This window comes from Phacochoerus africanus, chromosome 6, assembly GCF_016906955.1.
Source record: "Phacochoerus africanus isolate WHEZ1 chromosome 6, ROS_Pafr_v1, whole genome shotgun sequence".
Taxonomy (NCBI): domain Eukaryota; kingdom Metazoa; phylum Chordata; class Mammalia; order Artiodactyla; family Suidae; genus Phacochoerus; species Phacochoerus africanus.
This window is the reverse complement of record NC_062549.1, coordinates 110951711-110978515: the sequence shown is the minus strand read 5'-3', so window position 1 is coordinate 110978515 and position 26805 is coordinate 110951711. Positions and strand designations below refer to the sequence as shown.

Here is a 26805-nt window from a genome sequence, read left to right as displayed (position 1 = left end):
AGACCTTTCTGTTGGGACCTAATATTCTAAGGTTTAGATTCTATTAAGGAAATAGTTTTTAATTTCAGGGAAAGACTTGGAGGCTACAAGAATACCTCTTCCTAGACTATATGGTGAGAGAATTTGCAGGCTATTTGGAAATGAAGGTAATTAAGGGACACTTTCACTGTAGTATCCAGGATTATGGATAAAAAGTCTGGGGCTTTCATAGGGGATTTATCAACTTTCAGGTGATGCTATAGCCGAGAGGCAAATTTTACTAGAACTTCGCTTTTCTTGTGTTACCACAACAGGAAGTTTTAGGAGATTTATAGGATGTACTGGTTTTGGGTGTGGGACTTTGATTGACTAATCTTGGTAGACGTCCTAACCCCTAATGCAGGACGATCTGTGAGCGCTAACACTGGCTTGTCTTGGGGAAAGGTAACGCGGGAATTTTCTGGAGCAACTACACTCTTTATCTTTCAGGTAATTTAAGATATGTTAGCGATTTCACGTGGCCCTTTGCCAACATAGTAGCTGGGCAACTCTCAAGCCCACAGGGTACAGCTAAGAGAAGGAGGCGGTGGGCCAGAGGGCAGAAAGGGATCCATGAAGTCCCAACCATGGCCGATCTTACTTATTTCAGATGTGGAGCGTGGCCAGGGTCCAGACATAATTCTCACCCTAGCGATCTGGCTGAGACAACCCTGGCAGAGAAAGTGTTCTACACTTGGGCAGGGGCCCCAGATCGTCACAGCCAGAGTTCAGATGGGCTTTCTGGCCAGTGAGAAATTCCCAGCAGAAATTCCCGTGCGGGCTGTGGGCAATTATTTGGGAAGTCCCACCCCCCACGCCAATCTGAAGCTGGCTATGTGACCTCGGGAGGATGCCTTGAGCTGGAGAAACCAGTCCCTGGCTTTTCTGCATTTATCCAAACAAGGCAGCCGAAAAAAAAGGTGAAAGGGGACTAAGGTCGAGCGGAGCCTGGGGGAGCTCAAGAGAGCCTCCCCGCTTCACCAGAATCGCCGACCGCCCTCCCATCCCTCTCTCTGTACTTCCGCTTTCGGTTGTGCCTCCCCTACCCCAGCCAGAAAGGTCCGCGCAGCAACGGCGCGGGGCGTCGCCGGAAGTGTCGTGAAACTCCGGATATCCGGTTCCTTCGGGCGCTCCGGGGGCTGACGGAGAGGGCCGCCGCCCAGCAGTAGACGCTGTCTCAGCCGGCCGAGCCGCAGTCTCCGCGGTGTGTTAAGTGAGCCTCGGCCCGGTCCCCACTCCCGCCGCCGCCATGGGCTGCACGTTGAGCGCCGAAGACAAGGCGGCGGTGGAACGGAGCAAGATGATCGACCGCAACTTGCGGGAGGATGGGGAGAAAGCGGCGAAAGAAGTGAAGCTGCTGCTACTTGGTGAGGAGCTGGGGGCGGGGCTGGCGGAGGTTTCGGGAGGGCCCAGGCACTCGAGAGCCCTGAGCCGGGGTCAGACCGGGCCCTCGGAAAGGACCCCGAAGGGTCTGGAGGCAGTGACGGGCTCAAGGCGGGGTGTGGGGTTGGTGACTGAGGCCCCGGCGGGCTTGATGAGAGGTGGGGTTTTGAGGTGTTTGAAATTAGGAGAGAGGGTGCGACTCCATGCTGGAATTGCGTTTAGCGGAGAGAGCTTGGGAATATGGTCCAGTAGGACATTGAGACTGTATTAGGAATATGGGAAGAGCTCAGATTAGGGAAGGTTTTGCAAGTGAGGGGTTGGAATGAGTTGGTAGCAAGGAAGGTGGGAGAGGGTGTTGGGCTTGTATAATGGCTTGTGAGTGTGCAGCGTGGTGATACTTTGTGACAGGATAGAGCTGGGAGGCTTGAGTGGTTAATAGAAATAGAGGGGCTGAGACAGCGGTTCCGGAGGACCTTGCGATTTATTAGAGTGGGCATTTTGAACTGTCTGGAAGGCGAAGGAACCCCGGGTTATCCAGGAACACGAAGATGTGTAGTTGAGGTAAATGACAGGTTCTAGGGTATAAAGGAAAAGAGTTCGGGTGCAGAGGCTGTGTGTACTTATCCACCTTTTTCTGTAATTTTTATTCTCTTAAGGTTTTATAACTCCTTGCCTTGTTTTCATAAGGGGGAGGTGGTGTGAGCTGAGGAAATTTAAGTCCTGGTTTGTTTGAGGTTTGTGGCATAAGATGTAATGATGTCAATAGATTACACAGTGGAAGTTTCTGAATAGTTGCTAAGAATGATGGGCAGTGGGAATGCAGCTATCTAAAGATAAATTGTGGAATTGGACATACTTACTGTTAAAAGTGTGACAGCGACAGACCTGTACTTTTTTTGCTTTTTCAAACTAAAAATAATTGGCTTCAAAAGTTCCCGCCATAGCGCAGTGGAAAGGAATCCGACTAGGAACCATAAGGTTGTGGGTTCGATCCCTGGCCTTGCTCAGTGGGTTAAGGATCTGGTGTTGCTGTGGCTCAGGCCGTAGGCCAGTAGCAACAGCTTGGATTGGACCCCTAGCCTGGGAACCTCCATGTCCCGCAGGTCTGGCCCTAAAAAGATAAAAATTTAAAAAAACATAAAAATATTGGCTTCAGGAATTACTGTTTATTTTACTTGACATTCGTTTTACATTCAGATGCATTTTACTCAGCATGATTTGTTTTAGAATTTTGAGACACTGGTTTCTAGAGGCTCAGTGAATCAGATAAAGTACCCTAGCATCAGCTTACCAATAAATCAAGCCACATTTCTTCACTGTTAGTGTTTTCTAGGGATCCGTTAGGGAAGAACAAGTGAGAGTAACAATTTCTGTAAGCAGTATCACTTTACTTTTTGAAACAATTGACTTTTGAGAAAAAGAGGTTGATTTAGGAGAAGTGCTAAGTTTTTATAATGTAAAGCTCCAGAGGATAGAATGCACCACCATAACCCGAGGTTTGTTTTGGGCGCCCATGCTAGTCTCTTCATGTTAACATGTTTGATGGTTTGTAAATTGCAGAAACCCTGGTAACAGCTTTTTGAATAAAGAGGGAAAGTTAGGCATTGGAGCTTGAGCTTTCAGTTTGAATACCTAATCCTATAGAATGTATGAATTCAAATTGAAGTTCCAGTCTGCCACTCTCTATTAACAGCATTTGTGAATGAGTGGGGTCGCTGGTATGTAGTGGGTGCTTTTAAAATACATACTGTTAACCAGTTAATGTTGGACATTGCTCCTTGGGGCTTTTCAGATGTTTGATATAAACCATAATACTTAAGACGTTGGGGTTGTCTCTATTGACTGATTGGTTATGAAAGTAAAGGTAAACTGTGAGTCTTTCTTTCAAATGACAGGATTTGGCAGGCAGAACTTAGGCAAGCAGAACTTGTTCAAATGTCTAGAAAAATCTTTATTCAAGACTTCATAAATATTACATTTAATTAAAAACAAAATTAGACAGATGATCACTTAGGGAACTTCAAAAGCAGTAAGTAAAATTAAAGTATTAAAGCATTTGCTTTTACTTTTTTTTTTTTCTTTTTGGTCTTTTTGCCTTTTCTAGGGCTGCTCCTTCAGCATATGGAAGTTCCCAGGCTAGGGGTCTAATTGGAGCTGTAGCCGCCCGCCTATGCCAGAGCTGCAGCAACACCAGATCTGAGCCGTGTCTACGACCCACACCACAGTTCACGGCAACCCACTGAGCAAGGCCAGGGATCCAACCCGCAGCCTCATGGCTCCTAGTCAGATTCGTTAACCACTAAGCCATGACGGGAACTCATGCTTTTACTTTTTATCAATTTTATTGTTTTAAGTAAGAGTTTAAAAATATTCTTGAGCAAGTTAAATCAACAGATTCAAATAGGTTACAGAGACAGATGCTCTTGCTTGAACCATAACATAACCCACCTATGAAATTAGATATCTTCCTTGCTATTTCTGTAAGCATGATGCACCCATCACAGCGTACAAATAATTTTCTTTTTGCTGTAGAATAACTCCTTTGATGTACATGCAAGTCATTTTTATTTCAACACGGCGAGACTGTTAAACTTAGTCTAAGTTGAAATCTGTTTACATACTCTTGTCTCTCCTGGCACATAATAGGTGTTCATTAAAGATGACTATCTTTTCCTTCCTTGCTGGGAAGCGGTTTAGGGTAGTGATTAATAAATAACATGGGGTCTGAAGTTAGACTGTTTCAAGTGGTAGTTTCCACTTACCAGCTATAACTTTGGGAAAGTTATTTACTCATTTTCTCTCTGCCTCAGTTTCCTAAGTTTTTTCTCCTATGTTTGGCTGCCCCATGGCATATGGAGCTCCTGGGCCAGGGATAGGATCTGAGCTCCAGTTGTGGCCTATGTGGCGATGGCAGCAGCGGGATCCTTTAACCCCTGTGCTGGGCCCAGGATTGGACTTGCATCCTGGCGCTGCAGAGATGCCACCAAATCCCATTGCACCACGGTGGGTACTCCTCTTAATCTTTTTTTGTTTGTTTGTTTTTTTGCCTTTTTCTAGGGCCGCTTCCCGCGGCATATGGAGGTTCCCAGGAGGCTAGGGGTCGAATCGGTGCTGCAGCTGCCGGCCTACGCCAGAGCCACAGCAACGCGGGATCCAAGCCGCGTCTGCAACCTACACCACAGCTCACGGCCACGCCGGATCCTTAACCCACTGAGCAAGGCCAGGGATTGCACCTGCAACCTCAAGGTTCCTAGTTGGATTTATTAACCACTGCCATGACGGGAACTCCCTCCTCTTAATCTTTAAAAGGGAGAAAATAGAGGGACTTCATAAGATTGCTGTGAGGATTAAATATGATAATAATGTGAAGTAGAACACAGCTTGGCGCACAGTTTTAGTGTAGTGCATATTAGCTATCATTGTTATATCAAAATGAGTGTTACAGATTAAAGATATTATAGAAATTCAGATTAATTTGGAAGAATGCAGTATTATAATTCCTCAATTACCTTTGGTTTAAATTTCTTTTAGATGTGTTGTTGAAAGATCTTGATATATCACATTGGTGTTTAATCATAATATTCTATAGAAAGACAAAATTGTGTTATGTGGGGTTTCCTAACCACAGTGTAGTGCGTAGAAAGGCATACAGTGCGCAGTTTGCAAATGTTTTGTTTTTATTTTTATTTATTTATTTTTTTGCCTCTTTGCCTTTTCTAGGGCCGCTTCCTGCGGCATATGGAGTTTCCCAGGAGGCCAGGGGTCAAATCGGAGCTGTAGCCTCCGGCCTATGCCAGAGCCACAGCAATGCAGGATCCCAGCCGCGTCTGCAACCTATACCACAGCTCACGGCAATGCCAGATCCTTAACCCACTGAGCAAGGCCAGGGAAGGAACCTACAACCTCAAGGTTCCTAGTTGGATTCGTTAACCACTGTGCCATGACGGGAACTGTGCAAATGTTTTATGGTTTTGAAATTTTAAATCATTTTTATGATTTTTCAAAATTTTACAGCAGTTAGAATGATATTTGAACATTTCTGGTATGATTCCACTGGTAAACTTTCTAAATTTGGCAGTTGAAAAATGTTTGATTTGGGGAATTCCCATTATGGCTCAGCAGTAAAAATCTGAGTAGTATCCATGAGGATGTGGGTTCCATCCCTGGCCTCAGTGGGTTAAGGATCCAGCGTGGCTGTGAGCTGTGGTCTAGGTCACAGATGTGGCTCAGATCCCACCTTGCTGTGCTTGTGGTTTAGGCCAGTAGCTGTAGCTCACATTCGACCTCTGGCCTGGGAACTTCCATATGCTGCAGGTGCAGCCCTAAAAAAAAAAATTGATTTAGAAGATTTATATCAATTGGTATTTAATGTCATCTGCAATATTTTGTATCTTATTTTTCAAGTCATAATTTTGTAATATAAAAAATATATATATTATTTTCACCAAGTCCCTCCAGCTTACTTCATTGGCATGTGGAAGTTCCTGGGCCAGGGATCAAACCTGAGCCACAGCAGCAACCCAAGCTGCTTCAGTGACCACACTGGATTCTTAACCTGCTGGGCCGCAAGAGAACTTCAAGATTTCCATTTCTTGATAGTTTCCCTTAGCAGATCTTGAGAGAACATTATTATGCAAGATGAGATTAATGCTTTGTTCTTCAGGATTTTGCTGGTAGTGGAATGGCAAAAACTAAGTTGCATGTGGAGAATTGGAACCATCTAAGCCGCTTAAACCCTGTGTTTTATAGTTGATTGTTTTCAGTTAAATATCTGCATGTTCCTGGCTGAATAGGTTATTATTGAAAATCAGACTTTGATGAATTAATACTGATATTTGTCCTTTGATAAATATGCTGTTATGTTATACTGTCATAAGATTTTTTTTTTTTTTCTTTTTAGGGCTGCACTCCAGCATATGGAGGTTCCCAGGCTAGAGGTCAAATCAGAGCTGTAGCCACTGCCTACACCACAGCCACAGCAATGCCAGATTCCAGCTGCAACCTACACCACAGCTCATGGCAATGCCAGATCCTTAACCCACTGAGCAAGGCCAGGGATTGAACCCACATCCTAATGGATATTATTAGTCTGGTTTGTTACCTCTGGGCCACAACAGGAATTCCTATGCATTCTTTTTCAGATTTCTTTTTCTTTCTTTCTTTTTTTTAAATTAAAGTATTGTCGATTTACAATGTCGTGCTAATTTCTGCTGTACAGCTAAGTGGCCCAGACATACATGTATATATGTATGTATATACACTTTCTTTTTTTCCTTTCTTTTTTTTTGTCTTTTGTCCTCTTAGGGCCGCACCCTTGGCATATGGAGGTTCCCAGGCTAGGGGTCTAATCGGAGCTGTAGCTGCTGGCCTATGCCACAGCCACTGCAACGCTGGATCTTTAACCCACTGAGTGAGGCCAGGGGTTGAACCCGAAACCTCATGGTTCCTAGTCGGATTTGTTTCCGCTGCACCACGACTGAAACTCTGATTCTTTTTCTCATGTTATCTTCCTTCATGTTCTATGCGAAGAGATTGGATATAGTTCTTTGTTCTATACAGTAGGATCTTGCTTATCCATTCTAAATGTAATAGTTTGCACAAAAAGCCTTTTATTCCCTCTTTTGGGGACAGTTTTTTAACTTGGAATTTTGGAGCAGTCTGTTTTCTTTACTTGAGATGGCTCTTCTTTCTCTGGTTCCCCCAGTGAATTAATGGGCTACTCACTGCCACTTAACGTGGAGTCAATATATCCAGTACTGAACTTGCCTCCCAGATCCACCTGTTGTAAACTTTTCTGTTCCAGCATTGTCATTCTCAAAATATCTATGCTGAAAACTGAACTTGTGTTTTGAACTCCTTGCTTGCCTGCATCTTGTAACCAATCAATTGGCAAGTTGTGTGACTCAGTTGTTACTAGATTTTTGGACTTCATGGACCAGTAAAATTAACTCGTTTTGTTGTTTACTGACTTAGGAGTCCAACATTTTATTTTTCTTAGTAAATACATTTTGAAAACATCCCAAACTCCCATCTATTATGGTTACTATTTTAGTTCCCTTTGCTCCATGAAACCTTTTTGATGTTCTGAATTGGATATGATCTGTCTCTCTCTTTGAAATTTTATAGTACTTTTTCTGCTTATAGCCTGCCTTATATTATGGTTATTTGTATATTTAGCTGCCCCTAACTATATATAGTCCTTGACGGCCAAGAACTAGGTATTTCTCATCTTTGTATCTGCTGCAACACCTAATGTAACACTAAGATGTTTTTCCTATAAGGAATAGAAACTCATTCATGTATACTTGTTCCAGTCAAGGAGGGCTCTGTTGAAAGGACGTAGTAGGCAACCTCATAGGCATCAGACATCCAAGGATAGATAAGAAATGAAAGACCACCAGGTCGAGCGTGCATGGCGTGTAATAGAGGCCCCTTCCTCCGCCATTTCTCCTAGAGTAGGCTGCTCACTTGCTCTGCTTTGTTGGTAAGTCACCTCCTCGGCTGTCTCTGTTCACTTAAGGACTTCTTTGTCCCTACTCCCCCTCCCCCAGTCTTTAACACTGACTTACCCTGACGCCTCTGGCTCACACACTGCCTAACCTGGTAGTTCAAGTAGTTCATGTCATCGGACTCAGGTTCCTGGGAAAGAATATCAGATTGACCCATCCTCATCAGGTGCCGACCACAGTCTAGTCTTCCATGCTGGGAGTATTATGGCAGGGTGGTGGAGTTTGTGAGTTTCTTAAGACTGACCCTTTTAGGGACTAGGTGGGTCAAGGTCTCTATTAAAAGGGCATGGCTAGAGAGTTAATGATTGATAGATGACAAAGCCTACTACCTATTAGACACTCATTAAGTATAAGTTGAACTTAATGGAGTGAGATGGGAATATTGAGGAACTAAACAAGTTGCTTTAGTTTTTCTTTAATTCATAAGAGCATGCTTGTGCTCATTCTCAATGTTGCCATTTTGTATGGTTGGGAAATGTAATTAAGTTCAACTTAAGGTGGGTGCAATATTTTAAACTCCCATTGTCAACACACCCATCGCAGGACAGTTAATGTCTCCTGAATTTAATTATTTTTTATTTTAATTCAGGAATTTTCTTAAGTGCATTATAATCAGTCCCGAGTCTATATTTCATTGTCCCTACTTTTATTATTATTATTATTATTGTCTTTTTAGAGCCGCATCCGAGGCATATGGAGGTTCCCAGGCTAGGGGGTCCAATCGGAGCTATAGCTGCTGACCTACGCCAGGGCCACAGCAATGCCAGATCCGAGGCTCATCTGCGACCTACACCACGGCTCATGGCAACGCTGGATCCTTAACCCACTGAGTGAGGCCAGGGATCAAACCTGCGTCCTTGTGGATGCTAGTCAGATTTGTTTCCTCTGAGCCACGGCAGGAACTCCTGTCCCTGTGTTGTTTTGGCTAATTTTTTCACCTGTTATTTGTATGAGCACCAGAAAATTGTCCAAAGCTAAGGGAAGAGGTAAAATGGACTATTTTGCACCTTGTTAATAACCTTGCCTAGAGATTTTTCTTAGGGAGCAGGTAAAAACATTTGGCAAAGAGATTGCTCATGGATTTTCATTATCTGTGCCATGTCTTCTTCTGTTTTAGTTTTGTTTTATTGGGGGGTGGGGCTTGTCGGGGGAAACAGAGAGGAAGAGATGCTTTAAGTATTTAGCAGCTAGAATATTAGCAGTGAAGCCCAAAAATTAAAATGTGGGTCTAGAGCACTGGGCACTAAATTTGTTCAGATATCTGAAGTTTGTTTTAAAATTTGTTTTGTTGTCAGCAGAATTCAGTAGGCTAGCACTAATAAAATCTGTATGTTTGAACGAGTAACTCAAGTCTGAAATAGGAGATACTGTGTGATGGAGGGCAAAGAGCAGAGACGGAAAACTGGGAGGGCGGCCCTAATCTCTGAGCTTCATTTTCCTTTTTCTGTACAATGAGGTCCAATCTCAGGAGCCCCTTGTCTGTGAAGTTAATATTACCAACTAGATAGAATATTTTAGCAATTTATAAAGAGGGCTACTTTTGTGTATTTCCCTTGGTCTTGAATTTGATTGAAAGTAGTTTAACATAATAAAGCTGTTTAGGAAGATAGTTAAAAACCTGAAAGACATAAATTCATAAAATGCCCATCTGTAAATAGATGTTCAGGAGACTAATAAAATTATTCTAGTATTTGATTTCCCCACCAATTTTAGTTGTCTTCATGTTGGTATAATTCTTTATCAGTGTTGAGCAAGTTGGAGTTATCTTTAAGTCTTTATCTATCCAGGCTATCCTGTTACCTGCTTAGCAATCATGGGTATCTTTTCTGTAATTCAAGCTGCTTGAACTGAATAACATTGTGTTAAGATCACTGTTTAATTGTTCTAGTTTTGACATAGTGCTGTATGTAAATGAAGTATACTCTTTTCTATGTCCTGCTATTAAATGGTGACAGAAATGAATATATGTGATAACCAAGCGAAGAAGCATACCAAAAAGACTAAATTTGTTTGACTTGTACCTGAATAATGGCCTAGGTGATCTTAGAAACAATTTTTAGGATGATATAGTCTTTAGACATGAATTTTCCTTTGATTTCTAATTTAAACTTGGAAGATACTTAAAATTTAAGACTGGTAAGGATAGTTGGATGTTATTGTGTACACTGTTCTATTACTGTTTTGCTACTATGGCCCTCTTTTTCATCATCAGCTCTAATTCTCAAATAAGTATTTTTTTTTTTTTTCTTTTTAAGGGCCTCACCCATGCACATGGAGGTTCCCAGGCTAAGGGTCGAATGGGAGCTACAGCTGCTGGCCTACGGTATGCCACAGCCACAGCAAGGTGGAATCCTTAACCCACTGAGTGAGGCCAGGGATCAAACCCGCATCCTCATGGATACTAGTCAGATTCATTTCCACTGCACCACAACAGGAACTCCCAGTGTTTTAATATTCATACAAAAGTCTTTCAGTTTTTTTAATGATGTTAGTGTTTTAAATCTCAAAAAGTTTTTGTTGCTTAACTTAAAAGTGGATAGTATTCTAAATTTTTTCTAGGTGCTCATGCAAATCTACCCCTGTAGCATCAGGCATGTCACACCATGATTAAAATATACACTCTTTGTGTATTTAAATTGTTCGCATATCTTTTGCTATTATTCATCTGGCCTGTTGTTACACTTATTACAGTGGTGATATAGGGACTATTTAAATCAGACCTTTTTAAAATTAGCAAGGTAACTTGATTCTTGACATGTTATAATTAATCGTCTTATAATGGTTGATTGTGCATCCTATTTACCCTGAGTCAAATACTCCCTTTTGCCTTTCAAGTTGGATTTTAAAACTAGAATAGTATTCCATTGAATTCTAAGAACTTATACAAGTGTTACATTGTATTTGGATTTCTGTTTTAGTTGTGTATTGATATCCCTAGTTTCTATATTTTTTAACTTAATGTGTAGTGTTGTATGTTATGATATGACCTGGGAACTTACTAATATGACTTTAGAATGATGAGGTTAAAAAATATTTTAAAATCAGTTGAGAAACAGCAAAGCTCCTCTTTAGTCACTGCTCCTGAGATAATGTGGAAACGAATTTTGCCCAGGACCTTGGAAGTTACACTTTACAAATTCCTCTAAGTTATAGAAGGATTGTTTTAGAGTGACATGCTTTAGCAGAGCGCTTCCCCCTCTATTTCCTGAAGTTAAAACGTGAGAATCATTAACTCCAAAACAGGGCTCTCTTTGAAGTAAAACTCTAATGATTAATACAGATTAGTCCAGTTCTGATGTATATGATGTGATGGCACAGTTAACTTTTCTATGCAAGTTATTTTGGTGTTGTTATGTATTTCCGAAAATAAAAGTTGAACTATTTCAGTTTAATGATGTAAATCATTTTCGCCATTTTGCAGCATTTAATAAATCCTCATATTTTGGTTAATTTCAGGTTATTAAATAATTTCCTTCCTTACTCTCTTTTTGAGAAGTATATTTCTTGTTCTTTTATTATTTTTTATTTTTTATTATTATTTTTTTTTGTCTTTTTGCTATTTCTTGGGCCGCTCTCGCGGCATATGGAGGTTCCCAGGCTAGGGGTCGAATCGGAGCTATAGCCACCCGCCTACGCCAGAGCCACAGCAACGCAGGATCTGAGCCACGTCTGCGACCTACACCACAGCTCATGGCAACGCTGGATCATTAACCCACTGAGCAAGGGCAGGGACTGAACCCGCAACCTCATGGTTCCTAGTCAGATTCGTTAACCACTGTGCCACGACGGGAACTCCTTGTTCTTTTATTTTTGTTATATGGTTGCATTTAAAATCCACATTTATAGTCTCGCTGGTATTTGTAGTTCTTTCATCTTTTTCTAGACAACTTAAAAAGTTTTTTTAGTAAACTTTTTGTTTTGGAATAATTTTAGATTTGTAGGAAAGCCACAAAGGTAATGCATGGAGTTCCTGCCTACGGTTCACCTGATTTCCCTTAATGATGACAGCTTGCATAGCTGTGGTATATTTGTTAATTCTAAGGGATTAATATTAGTGCATTAATGTTAACTAAACTTAACACTTTATTTGGATTTCAGCAGTTTTTCCACTGATGTTCTTTTCCTGCTCCAGGGCCTAATCCAGGACACTGCATTGCATTTAGTCAAGGCTGCTTTTCTTTTTTTTCTTTTTAGGGCCATACCTGCAGCATGTGGAAATTCCCAGGCTAGGGGTCTAATTGGAGCTGTAGCTGCCGGCCTACACCACAGCCACAGCAACTTGGGATCTGAGTTGCATCTGTGACCTGTGCTGAAGCTTGAGGCCATGCCAGATCCTTAACCCACTGAGCCAGGCTAGGGATCGAGCCTGCATCCTCATGGATACTAGTTGGGGTTTTGACCTGCTGAGGCCCAACAGTAACTCCTAGTCAAGGCTACTTTTTATTAACCAAAAGCTTAATAAAATGTTCAAAAGGAGGATCATTTATTAACTTATTTACGATTAGGTATCTGATTGTCTTATATGCACACACGTACTTTCCTAGCCTGGAGGTGTAAATGAAAAATAGACAAAACTCTTAGACAGTTCAAGTACAGAGACTGACAAACAATGGTAGTTTATGTGGAATATGGTTACAGAAAGAGTAGCCAGTTTTACAAGGAGGGAGAGAGAAAGAGACATGTCAGGGAAATATGTTCTCCCACAGGAGGTGATATTTGAGATGGACCTTAAAGGATAAATAGGAACGCTTAAGGTAGTGACTGGCAAGAAGCATATCTGGACAGAGGGAATAGTATGTACACAGACTCAGAAATATAAGTGAGCAAATAGATTTGCTCTGGAATAAAGTGTTGCATGATTTATTCCAGAGTGTAGGAGGTGTGACTAGAAAGGTATGCAAGGGATTTGGAGAGTGTCGATTTGAATTTTTAGTAGCTGTATTTAAGCCACAGTTTATTACATAGTGAGATCGAGAGATAGGTTTAATTTGGGGGAAATCATCTAGAGACTCTTTATTCCCCTCCCTTTTATTACCTGCCTATTTTGCCATTCCACTGCTAATTGATGCTGTAACAAAGATTAGTGGAAGGAAATACATGTGCTAAACCCAGACTTTTTTGGGTTTTTACTTACAACATTGGTGAGTATTTATATGGTAAAGGAAATTGAAATTGTGGGCATCCTTGTGGATGTAGGAACTGAGTTTGAATTGAAACTGAAGTTGTCGGCAGTTGAATTTATATTTTGTTATTGGTGAGTTTTTGAAGTTGGTATTAATTTACATTCAATTAAATAGGCCTGTAGAAAAATTCTCTATGCTGCCACCAATATTTGAGACTCAGGTAAGGATATGATTCTAACATTTTTAAATGTTAACATGTGGGCTGTATGGGATTTGATGAGTGGATTTCACATTACAGTTAACTTTGTAGCACATTACAGTTACTACATATGAAGAGTTATTTATAGGGGTTAAATGTGTATTTTACATTTCTATCTCAGAAAATTTTGAGGCAGAGCTAGTAAGAAATGTACCTATCCAAAAATAGTGTTCAGTTAGGTCACATGTACGTACCATATAATTTAGTGTTAGTACCACAGTGACTTTTTGTTGCACTGCTTTCAAAGAAGTGAAAATTAGAATTACTCACCAGAAGCCAAAATTAGAACATTGCAGCAGCCAGAGGATAATCCCCCTTCTTGCTAACAAATGACTGATCCCTTAAACATTCTTTTTATGTTCCACAAAAGCGAGGAAGAAGTTCCACTTCTCCCTCTTAATTAGCCACTTGCCCAAAGAGAACACATAATCTTAAGCAGCCCTCAAGTTACCTTGTTCATATTCTCAAGTGAAAAGATTTTGTGGACAGCTGCTTGGCTAAGTGAGCTGACTCCTCCCCCCCCCCCATTTAATCAAACCGGCATCCTTTTTAGGTAATTTATGAATGTTAAAATGGTTATTAGCTTTCCACTCTTTTTTTTTAAATTTTTTAATTTTTTTTATTTTTAGGGCTGTACCTGTGGCATATGGAAGTTCCCAGGCTAGGGGTCGAATTGGAGCTGCAGCTGCCGGCCACAGCCACAGCCACAGCAGTGCAAGATTCGAGCCGTGTCTCTGAACTATACCGGAGCTCACAGCAACACTGAATCCTTAACCCATTGAGTGGGGCTAGGGGTTGAACCCACGTCCTCATGGATACTAGTTGGGTTCTTAACCTGCTGAGCCAGGGAACTTCGCTAGCTTTCCACTTTATGCTTTATAAGGCTTGTAAAACGAAAGGATCATGCCCATGAAAGATGTGAAACTGAACAAAGCATGCACTACTGTGTAAGCTGGATGTGTTTTGGTTGTTAGGGCTTTTTAAAAACGTATCTCCCCTTCCCTCATTGCATATTTACTTTCTAGAAATATTAAATGAAAAAGTAATTGATATTGGGGAGGGTTACATAGGTGACTTCAGAAGTAACTGGTAATGTTTAATTTTTTACATTGGGTGATAGGTACATAGATATTTTGTTATATATAGGTCATAAATATCCCTTTTTGATTCAGTATTTAATAGAAACAGCTTTAAAAGTTTTTAGGAGTTCTCTGGTGGCCTAGCAGTTAAGGATCTGGCATTGTCACCTCTGTGGCCAAGGTTAGATCCCTGGTCCAAGAACTTCTGCATGCCATGGACATGGCCAAAAAAAAAAAAAGTTTTAAAGGACGAAAAAGGGGTAATTGATTCTAATTAACTTAAAGCCAGTTCCATTCAAGGTGTTTTTTTCTTGGTGGTTTTTTTTTTTTTTGGTTTGTTTTTGCTTTTTAGGGCTGCAACCGTGGCATATGGAGGTTCCCAGGCTAGGGGTCGAATCAGAGCTACAGCTTCCAGCCTACGCCACAGCCAGAGCAACATGGAGTCTGAGCCGTGTCTGTGACCTACACCACAACTCACAGCAACACCGGATCCCTGACGCAATGAGCGAAGCCAGGAATTTAACCTGCATCCTTATGGATACTAGTTGGATTCGTTTCTGCTGCGCCACAAAGGGAACTCCTGTTTTTGCCTTTTTTGTCTTGTCATAAGGGATAGAAAAGTCAAACTAGCTCAGAGAGTTGGAGAGGGGACTTATTGTTTGAATATAGGTAGGTTTTATGAAAATGCAGGAAGAGCTAAAGAATCAGACTGTAGAAACAGGCAGCTCTGAAATTGGCCAGACCATTGTCTCTGCTTTTCTTCTGTTTCTGTCTTTCTCATTTTCTTCATTATTTACTGTTTCTGCCTTTTTTTACTTTCTTGTCTTTACTTATTCTCCTTGGTCTCTTCTTCCTCTCCTTGGACCCACCTGTTCTGTTTCCTCACTCCTTTTCTGTCTCTTTTGTGTAGCGTCTCTTCTGTTAGGACCTCTCTAAGTCCTCTGTGCGTTTGTCTATTGTCTTTTCTCTCCAGACCAACTTCCTCTGAATCCTTTCCTTCATGGTATTGATGTGCATGAAGCCCTATAAAGGTAGCCTAGGTTTTTACACATTGTGATCTTGTAGTTTAGGATGACTTTTTCTGTATTTTCTAGTGCAGAGTCCTCAGATAATCTGACTTGTTCTACTTATCTTTTGGGGTGTAGGCCCTCTGTCAGCCTGTGAGTATGGTGACGCTTGGGTCAGGAGTCCAAGAGCCAGTCACAGAGCAGGGCATTGCTCAGGTTCTGTAGGCCGTTTTCCCTACCCCCACCCCAGGAAGCAAAATAAGGGTTTCTTCAGAAGGAGTTATGGGCAGGCAGATACTCTAAAATTCTAACACATGTAATAAGTTTTATCGAACTTTCTTAATGCACTTGAAACCTCTCTAGTGATTGGTATGTGATTGCTTCTTAGAAAAATATTTTCCTAAGAAGTGACCTCTTATCTCTGCTCCTATAACAACTCACTGCCATCTTTTATTCTTTTTCTTTTCTTTTTTAAATCACCATACCCACAGCACATGGAAGTTCCTGGGCCAGGGATTGAATCTGAGCCACAGCTGCGACCTAGGATGCAGCTGTTGCAACGTGCAGGCCAAGGATTGAACCCATGCCTCCACAGTGACCCGAGCCACTGCAGTCAGATTCTTAACTCATTGTGCCAGAAGGGAACTCCTTATCTTTTATTCTTAAGATGTTCATTCATTCATTCATTCACTGAACAAATAATTAATGAGCACTCAACAGTGTTCCTTGCATTCTTTCAGATATTGAGATACAGGGTGGACAGGACAGATTGATAGTAATTAATTTCACTGAAGCAGGTGGTGGATGCAAGGGAACTGGGACAGAGTTTGCAGGGAAGGCTTAGAGGAAAATAAGGAGAATAGAAGCTTGTGGGTGAGTCCAAATTTCTGGTCAGGTTTGGTTGTGGGGTGAGAGCTGAAGGCATAGCCAGGAATGGGTGTGGGGCTGACTAAAGATAGCAGAGGAATGGAAATCTGTTTCTGTTAACTGCCCACATAGAAAATTCCATCAATTGCAGCTGGCATTTGCAAAATGTGATTAAGCAACCAATGAATCTCGCAGAAACTCAAACCATTCATCCCACAGTTACTATGTGTCTACTCTGTCCTAAATTGTGCTCTAGACTGGGGGTAGAGACACAAAAAAGAAGGCACTGTTCTGTGTTTTCGAGGAGTGTACTTTTGAGTTTAGGACTAATGGAATTGTAAATAGGCACTGACTGAAATAAGTAAATAATTTGATCAGGCATTAGTGTTAAGGTTTTTGACATTAGCCTGTAGGGTCAGGTTGCGCTTGGGCAGAGTCACCTGGAGGGAGCATTACATAGATGTGCAAGGGTTGTCACCAAAAGAAACCATTTTAATCAAAATCAAGGAAACCTGCTATCAGCTTATGAGATCAGGCATTGCAAATAGTCTGATTTTTTTTTTGAGCAGCCAGAGCTGGTTAGAGATGAAATGAGGTGATGTGATTGGGAAGGACATTTTGGGACTACCTCTGGGACTAATGCTAAAAGGAAATAGTCCATGGCAGCCAAGGGAGCGGGAGTAAGAATGAACTGTGTTCAGAGGGCTTCAGCAAAGAGTTGAAGTTTGGCTTGAATAGGATTTTCAAGAATGTTTCAGTGCAGAGGCTTGGCATGCTTAGAAGGACAGTGGGCTGGGTGAAGAAAATTATTCTGATATTTTAGGTTAAGGAAACTTGGTAATTTCACAAGAAAAATAAATCTGACTTCTCTCATGAGACCATAAATTCCTAAGTTTATTTGTATTCGAAGTTCAGTGTCTAGCAGTTCCAGGCACATGCATGATATGTTTGTTTTTTAAAAACGGCTGAATAACAATTTTTATTTGCTCTGTGACATTTTTCCCATCTATAATTCAGCTAACCATTTCTTTTACTAAATTAGGAATCTGGGAACTAGTTTTTGTAAGTATGGTACCTTGAAAAGCATTTTGTTTCGTGCTTTGAAACAAAAAAGCATGTCATTTTTTAAAAAAGCATGTCATTAATTTTTAGCCATAATCTGAATTTTTATCCTGTTAGCTACTTATGCCTCAACAGGAAGGAATCAATGGGAGCAGTAGATAATCTTATTATTGGGAATAGCCTGAACTGTGCTCCTTTGATTTTTAGTTATAGATGTTTACTTTTTTTTTAAGACTAGCAATCTAACTTGTATATTCTCCTAGTTTGAGACTATATAATTATAGAATATCCTTGAACATGAATATAGGAGGTGGGCTGCCAGACAACTCTCATTTCCTTACTGTGCTGCACTCTTTAATTCTTTCTGCTCTTTGTCTCTTCTTTTTTTCTTTTTGCTTTTTAGGGCCACATTTGCAGCATATGAGGTTCCCAGGCTAGAGGATGAAATGAAGCTGCACCTGCTGGCCTACAGCATAGCTCATGGCAACGCCAGATTTTTTTTTTTATTTTTATTTTTTTGGTCTTTTTTGTCTTTTTGCCATTTCTTGGGCTGCTCCCATGGCATATGGAGGTTCCCAGGCTAGGGGTCCAATTGGCGCTGTAGCCGCCGACCTACGCCAGAGCCACAGCAACACAGGATCCGAGCTGCTTCTGCGACCTACACCACAGCTCACGGCAACGCCAGATCCTTAACCCACTGAGCAAGGCCAGGGATTGAATCTGCAACCTTGTGGTTCCTAGTCGGATTTGTTAACCACTGAGCCACGATGGGAACTCCTGGCAATGCCAGATTCTTAACCCACTGAGTGAGGCCAGGGATTGACCTGCATCCCCGTGGATACTACATGGTTTGTTACCACTGAGCTGCAGTGGGAACTCTGCTCTTTGTCTCTTCTTGATCAGGAGTGTGTTATCAGAGAACATGCTGATAACTGTATTATGGCAGTATTGTGAATTGTTGGGTTAATAGAAAGATGTGGATCCATGGTTTGATTTGAAGCCTCTTTAAAGTCAGAATTAGAAATTTAGTCTGCCTTTAGCATTATGTAGAATATTAGAGTGCAGCCATAAAGCACATCTAGGCCAAAATCCTTCACTTTTTTTTTTTTTTTTTTGTCTTTTTAGGGCTGCACCCACAGCATGTGGAAGTTACCAGGCTAGGGGTTGTATTGGAGCTGCAGCTGCCGGCCACAGCCACAGCCATGCAGGATCCGAGCTGCGTCTATGAACTACACCAGAGCTTATGGCAACACTGGATCCTTAACCCACTGAGCAATGTCAGGGATCGAACCTGCATCCTCATGGATACTAGTCAGATTCGTTACTGCTGAGCTATAATGGAAACTCCAGTCCTTAACATTTTGCATATAAGGAGATAGGCATTAAATTAGGTAACTTGCCCAGGGTCATGTAGCTAGTCAGGGTAGAGCTAGCACTAAAATCTGCTCTTCCATAGAGTTTATTATTATGTTTTATTCTTAAAAAAAATCTTTTTAAATACCTGAGTTTAAAATGAAAAGTGAGAATACATTAGAAAGAAAATCAAATTTACTGACTAAACTTTCAATCTGCTGTGGGAGAGAGGCTCTTTCTGCTTATTCCAATCATATGTTCCCATGTATCTGATCATGGAGCCCTGTAGAGAGACCAGGAGAGTCTCCTGGTCTAGCCCTGGCTAGAGGGTTATCCAAAAATAGTGCCATATTGGGACTTAGCTGTGCAGACTTCTAGAAAATGGGTGTGCTCTAATTATAAACCTGGGGTTTTAGAAATCTCACCATTTTCCCACAGAAATAAGTATTTAAAAGGAAAAGGAGCTATTTCAGGTGCCACTGGAATAACTGCTAGTACACGTGGTAGTGGTACAAAGACCTGTGAGGGAACGTCAAAGAAAAGCTGTAGAGTACAGATGGTGAGACGTGCGGGAGAAGAGGTAGTAGACAGGAGTGACTAAGGCTGAAAATAGGTTTAAGGAAGAAAGTGTTTTTGTTCCTCAGGGTGGGGCAGAGAAAAATCTCTATTGCTTTGATGTAGTTTGCAGTAGCTGTCAGGTTATAGTCGCTTTCAGGTTATAAGTTTGTGAATCCAGGTTCTGTCTGTGGTATTATCGTGAGACAGCAGCTAAGTAGTGAAACCCTTTCTACTGAGATTTTGAACCAACATCAATACCCAAGAAGTTTTTGTTAAATCCTTTGGGCCTTAACATCACTTGGTGGTATTTGGAGCAGAGGAAACAGCATTCACAAATAATGGCTAGTCAACAAACATTTACTGAATACCTAGTATGTGCCAGGCACCGTCCTGAGCATTCCTGTTGACCCCTGTTTTATAGATGAGGAAATTCATTGTGCCCAAAGGCACTGAACTATAAGACAGCATAATAGACTCATGTACCTTCTTTGGGCTGGCTTTAAGTTTTCTTTTAGTCAAAATGAAAGAGAAAAAGAGGAGGCATCAGGTGACACAGTGTATTTGAGTATCAGCCATCCTTCTGGGTTAATTTTTTCTTTTTAATTGAATTAAATAAGTTCACGGTTTATTGGGCCAGGACAAAGAAATTTATTTTAAGCAGGGTGGGTAAACAGAGCAAGAGCCTGCACAGCATGTCTCAGCTCCATCTTCTTTGGATTCCAGGATCTATTATGGATCCCATGGTTGCCACTTGCATTGTCTTTGTGAGGTAGTGTACTGCTATATCTGAAACGCCAAAACTTCATTGCTCACCACATCCTTTTCCGTACTCAGGGCTTATATCCTCAACCAGTGAGAACTTTCACAATAGGAAACACTGACAGACCTCCAGAACCCTGCCAGTGCACTCCCGACCCTAAGCATCATCTCTGCATCCCTCTTTATTGCATCCTGGAAAAGTGCATCTTTGCCAGATTGTCCTTAGGACTTCTATTAGAGGGAGTCTCGGAGGAGCCAGGGTTTCTATTCTTGGAGGCTAAAATCTTGCTGAAACTAAGACATTCAATTGTGTGCCACATCGCAGTTTTTTTATACCTGGGGGTTAAATCATTATTTTTGAAGAACTTATACAAATTATCCGTGTCCCTAATGTCTTCTTTTAAAGGACTTACAGACTCTTTATTGTGGAGCCAAACTCATCCTCATCCAGGAAAAAGGCAGATTTAGAGTTCATGTATTTCTAGTAGTCTCTATGTCTCTGGTTATCTAGTATTGTAGAGAGTTCATTTCCCATATGAGCCTCTCATGATGAGAAACTGGGACGGCGCTTTGAAATACCAGTGACAGGAGTCCCCGTCGTGGCGTAGTGGTTAACGAATCCGACTAGGAACCATGAGGTTGAGAGTTCGATCCCTGCCCTTGCTCAGTGGGTCAAGGTTCCGGCATTGCTGTGAGCTGTGGTGTAGGTTGCAGACGCGGCTCGGATCCTATGTTGCTGTGGCTCTGGTGTAGGCTGGCAGCTGCAGCTCCGATTCGACCCCTAACCTGGGAACATCCATATGCTGCAGGAGTGGCCCAAGAAATGGCAAAAAGACAAAAAAAAAAAAAAGAAAAAGAAATACCAGTGACAAAATAAAATTTTTTTAAGTATCAGAAAGGTTAGAAGCATGAGCTAAAATATAAAAGAAACTAATCAGAAACTAACTTAAATATGAAGTTCTACCTTTAGCCCCCAAATAAGCATTAAAATGAGAAATAGAAAAGATCTGACTTTTTATTGTTATAAGTACATATGATTTTTTAAAAACCAGCCTTTTAATGAACTGCAAGTTTAATAAGAGCCAGGAGAATGAGCCATCTTAGGGAAAAAATATATCCATAAATGTTCTAATCAGTGGTGCTAATAATTGCTTTCTATGTGTTCCTCAGCTGAGGCAGTAGCTGTGGCGTTTGGGTTAATTTGGTATATGTCATTTCAGGGAGGTAATACCAGCCATAGGACAAGATCACTGCAATGGTCGAGGGTCTCAAAACCATGTCTGATGATAATGAGAATGGTAACAACGTCCAGGTATTGAAGTCCATTGTGTGCTCTGTGGTGGACATTGTCCTTGAAATGGCTTTGGACTTGGATGTCTTCAACCGAAAAAAGACAAGGAGAAGCTACCTCCCCATCTAAACTTTAAACTTCGTGTTGACAGGGACTTTTGTACATAATCTTCAGATGGTAATGAAGATGCCAACGAAGCATGATAGCTGCTACCCAGTCTTTGAGCAATAAATTATCAGTTGTCAGGCAGAAAAGATTATGTGGCTTCAGAAGGGAAATCTGATTAAACGAATTGAAGTTATAGGGAGGCCAATTAAAGCCCAAATATAAAAAAGAAATTTCTGCTACTTATTGTTGCTCAGAATCGTCACCAGAAATATATATATATATATTTTTCTCTTTTTGCCTTTTCTAGGGCCATTCCCTCGGCATGTGGAGGTTCCCAGGCTAGGAGTCGAATTGGAAGCTGTAGCCACCAGCCTACACCAGAGCCACAGCAATGCAGGATCCGAACCACGCCTGCAACCATAGCTCACGGCAACGCCGGGTCCTTAACCCACTGAGCAAGGCCAGGGATCAAACCTGCAACCTCATGGCTCCTAGTCAGATTCGTTAACCACTGCGCCACAACGGGAGCTCCACCAGAAGCCTTTTAAGGAGGTCCATCCACTGTTAGGGGCTCACTGGGTGCCAGCTACAGAGGTTGGCACCTTGTAAAGTTGATACTGTTATCCTCATTTTATATGTGAATAAATCAGATGGCCAATAAAAACTTGGCAAAGTTCACACAACTAGGAAGTAAAAGATAAATGTTTACTGACTTTAAAGTTCATGTATTTTCACTAAGCTATAATCATCCTTATCATTGGAAACAATCTTACATAGCCATTGGCTGAATGTCCATCTGCTGAGAACATGTTTAAGAGAATTCCTGCACTGGGTGAGAGTAATTTCCCCCTGCCCCTTTTTAAAGTTTTTGCCCAGCAGAGGAAACCATAAACAAAATGAAACAACCTATGGACTGGGAGAAAATATTTGCAAATGTTGCTACCAACAAGGGATTAATTTTCAAAATATATAAACAGTGCATATAGCTTAATATCAAAAAAATAAGCAACCCAATCAAAAACAGGCAGAAGACCTAAACAGACATTTCTGGAATGCCTGTCTTGGCTCAGTGGGTTAAAAACCCCACTAGCATCCATGAGGATGCAGGTCGAATCCCTTGCCTTGCTCAGTGGGTTAGGGATCCAGCATTGCCCTGAGCTGTGATGTGGGTTGCAGGTGTGGCTTGGATCCCAAGTTGCTGTGGTGTAGGCCAGCAGCTCCAGCTCCAATTCAACCCTCACCCTGGAAACTTCCATATGCTGCAGGTGCAGCCCTAAAAAAAGAAAAAGCAGAAATAATTAAGATCAATGTATATATGAGCTGAATGTGTTTATTTATATTAGCAATTCACTGGCCTTTGAAAAAATCTTGCAAAGGAATCATCACCATCTTTTATTTCTCACACTCATAGTGCAGTATAAGTTATGGGCAGAAATAGGTGGGTGTGGGGTATGGTACCTGCTCTCATGGAGCTCCTTAAAAATAAAATTTGGAATATATTTAGGTAAATACAGTCATTCTACAGTAGTGTATATACTGATAAGTTGTTTTTGTGTAACAGTGTTGCTGATTATGTGTGCTAACCTGTACACACACTTCTTTCTCGTTCTTTTTGATTGTTTAGAACATGATTTTCTAAATTAATTCTATTTTTTTATTCCCTGCAGAGTGCCTTCTTTTATTGGGCACGAGACCGTCTACCTTAGCTACTTGTCTTCCTCTTCTCTCAAAAATCTGCATAGCTTCAGTCTTCATCCTTTCTCCCTCTATATATAGGATATTCTTTAGATATATATCTTTTTTGCTTTTTAGGGCTGCACCCATGGCATATGGAGGTTCCCAGGCTAGGGGTCTAATCGGAGCTACAGCTGCTGGCCTGCACCACAGCCACAGCAACACCAGATCTGAGCCATATTTGCAACCTACACTGCTGGATCCTTAACCCACTGAGCGAGGCCAGGGATCGAACCTGCAACCTTATGGTTCCTAGTTGGATTTGTTTCCACTGTGCCACAGTGGGAGCTCCTATCTAGATATATATCGTTTTTAAGGATAAATCTTTTAAGTTGAACTGATCCCATTCCCTCCTGTCTCTGGAACCTTTCAGACTTTTCTCCCCTATATTTTCTATTCACTGCCCACTTCCATCCCTTCTGCTTATGGTCATTTTCGTTTCCTTTCTCTCCAAGCCATAGATTCTGTCTCTGCAATTTCTTTTATATCTGTCCCATTCTTTATATCCTTACTATTGAATATTGGAGATGGCTAAATGAATCTCTCCTTAAACTTGCGACGAACTTTAAGGAAGATGGGTTAAAAGATGTAGATCAAGTTAGGAAGTTTCAAACACCGTGTGTGTGTTGGGGAAGAGAGGTCAGACGAGAGAAGCAGTTTGGGGAAAACCCAAGTGTGAGATGTTACTAGAGAGAGCTTACTGCTGAAGCAATGGAACACAGAGGATTGAGGTAAAAATAGAGCTCAGGAGTTCCTGCTGTGGTGCATCGGGATTGGCTGCTTCTCTACAGCACCAGGACACAGGTTTGATCCCTGCCCGGAGCAGTGGGTTAAAGGATCCGGCATTGCTGCATTTGTGCCGTAGATTTCAATTGTGACGCAGATCTGATCCCTGTTCTGGGAACTATATATGCTGTGGGCAGCTAAAAATTTAAAAAACAAGAGTTTAAAAAAAAAAAAAATGGAGTTCAGACCTAATAAGAACAGGTTAAAAGAATGTTAGAAGAATTTGGAGACTTATTAGATAAATTGGTATTTTTAATAGTGCTATTTGGAGATGATGAGAAGGAAGTGGGGCTGTGAGCTAGAAGTTTGAGAAAATTATAGCGTGACTATAAGGTGTAAGGTGAGGCTCAGACATGTGAGGAGTAGAAAGGATTAATTTGAGAAATGCATAAGAAGATTTTGTTACCGCTTGATGTAAGGTGAGAAGAGTGAATGGGTTCCAGATGACTCTTAGATTTCGTACTTGGAAGAAAGGTAAAATGGTGGCACTTTTCATAATGATCTAGAAGCTGAATGGTTTGGTCAGAGGCTTGGTACAAAACAGTTTGTTCTTTATTTGAATGAAATGCCATGGAACACCCACTAAAACAAATCCTGTATTTGGTTCTGTGGTCAGTAAGAGGTGCCTTCTTTTAATAGATGGAACTAGATGGCTGGTGAAAATGTGGGTGACTGTTGATAATAAAGAGGACAAACTGACCTTTTATCAGGGAGCCTTGGAAAAAACATGAGAGAGACAGCATGTAACATTAAAATAAATAAATAAATAAATAAACGCCTTCTTAAGGTAGAACTTAATGAGATGATTTTGAGATTAATAAATTCATTATTTCTTTCAGACTAATCTAACATCAATGGTAGAACACTGTTTTCTTTTTTTGTCCGTGCGGTTAAGTTGGCTAGTGGCATTTTTAAAATTTATTTTTATTTATTTATTTATTTATTTTTTGTCTTTCTAGCTATTTCTTGGGCCGCTCCCGCGGCATATGGAGGTTCCCAGGCTAGGGGTCGAATCTGAGCTGTAGCCACCGGCCTACGCCAGAGCCACAGCAACTCGGGATCCGAGCCGCGTCTGCAACCTACACCACAGCTCCCGGCAACGCCGGATCATTAACCCACTGAGCAAGGGCAGGGACCGAACCCGCAACCTCATGGTTCCTAGTCGGATTCGTTAACCACTGTGCCACGACGGGAACTCCCTAAATTTATTTTTTAATTGCAGTATAGTTGATTTATAACGTGTTAATTTCTACTGTACAGCAGTGATTCAGTTATATATGTATGTGTAAAAAGATTGTGTATGTATATCTATGTACTTTTATGCATATCTGTATGTGTGTATGTGGATATACATACACATTCTTTTTTAATACTCTTTTCCATCATAAGATATTGATATAGTTCTCTGTGCTATACAGTAGGACCTTGATGTTTTTCTGTTCTGCGTATAATAGCTTCCATATGTTAATCTCAACCTCCCACTCGATCCCTTCCTCCAACCTCTCCCTCCTTGGCAACTGCAAATCTAGTCTCTGTCCTTGAATCTGTTTCTGTTTCATAGATAGGTTCATTTGTGTCATTTTAGATTCCACACGTAAGTGATATTATATGGTATTTGTCTTTCTCTTTCTGATTTTCTTCACTTAGTATGATAATCTCTAGTTGTATTCATGTTGTTGCAGATGGCATTATTTCATCCTTTTTTATGGCTAGGCAGTATTCCGTTGTATGTATGTACCACATCTTCTTTATCCATTCATCTGTTGATGGACATTTAGGTTGTTTCCATGTCTTGGCTATTGTAAATAGCACCGCTATGAACATAGAGACACATGTATCTTTTTGAATTGTAGTTTTGTTTGGATTTATGCCCAGGAGTGGGATTGCTGGATCATATGATAGTTCTTTTATTTTTTATTTTTTATTTTTTTTTGTCTTTTTGCCTTTTCTAGGGCCACTCCTGCGGCATATGGAGGTTCCCAGGCTAGGGGTCTGATCGGAGTTGTAGCCACCAGCCTACGCCAGAGCCACAGCAACGCGGGATCTGAGCTGCCTCTGCAACCTACACCACAGCTCACGGCAATGCTGGATCCTTAACCCACTGAGCAAGGCCAGGGATCGAACCCGCAGCCTCAGCGTTCCTAGTCGGATCCATTAACCACTGAGCCACGATGGGAGCTCCTGGTAGTTCTGTATGTAGTTTTCTGAGGAATCTCCATACTGTTTTCCATAGTGACTGCGCCAAAGTACATTCCCACCAGCAGTGTAGGAGGGTTTCCTTTTCTCCACTCCCTCTCCAGAAATGCTATTTTCAGCGTATAAAAGATGGTAATGGTGTTGGAATTTCCTTTGTACCTCAGTGGGTTGAGAACCTAACTAGTATCCATGCTAGTTTGATCCCTCACCTCACTCGTTGGGTTAAAGATGCAGTGTTGCAGCAAGCTTCAGTGCAGGTTGCAGATGCAGCCTGGATCTGGCATTGCTGTGGTTGTGGTGTAGGCTGGCCACTGCAACTTTGATTCAACTCCTAGCCTGGGAACTAGGAACTGTTCAACTTCTATATGCCCTGGGCATGGCCATTAAAAAAGAAAAGAGAAAAAAAGGAATGGTGTACATTACTTCATTAATCTCTACTTTTCATAATTAATTTTGTAAATGTTGCTAACATGGCATAATCGGGGAATTCTCTGTGTAAACTACTTAAAATATAACTGGTGTGCTTTTGTATTCTCTTCCTCAGAATTGAATCATTTGCTTTTTAAAAAATTTGTATAGCTATGAATGATGGGAGAAATCACTTCTTTCTGTCATTAGAAAGTTCTTTATGTGCTACTTGAGTATTGGCTGTTTTAGTACTACTGTTGATTATCAATTAAGTGATAAAAATAGAGATAAAATAACATATAAAT

The 26805-nt window shown here is 41.1% G+C and overlaps 1 protein-coding gene across 1 annotated transcript in view; it reads left to right on the top strand.

Moving 5' to 3' along the window:
- The first annotated feature begins 1128 nt into the window (after positions 1–1128).
- Positions 1129–26805, top strand: part of GNAI3 (G protein subunit alpha i3) — a 49946-nt gene continuing 24269 nt past the window's right edge. Inside the window, exon 1 of the mRNA XM_047785100.1 lies at positions 1129–1385. Coding sequence (XP_047641056.1) covers positions 1268–1385 — 118 coding nt within the window. The 5' untranslated portion in view covers positions 1129–1267. The remainder of the gene's footprint in view (positions 1386–26805) is intronic.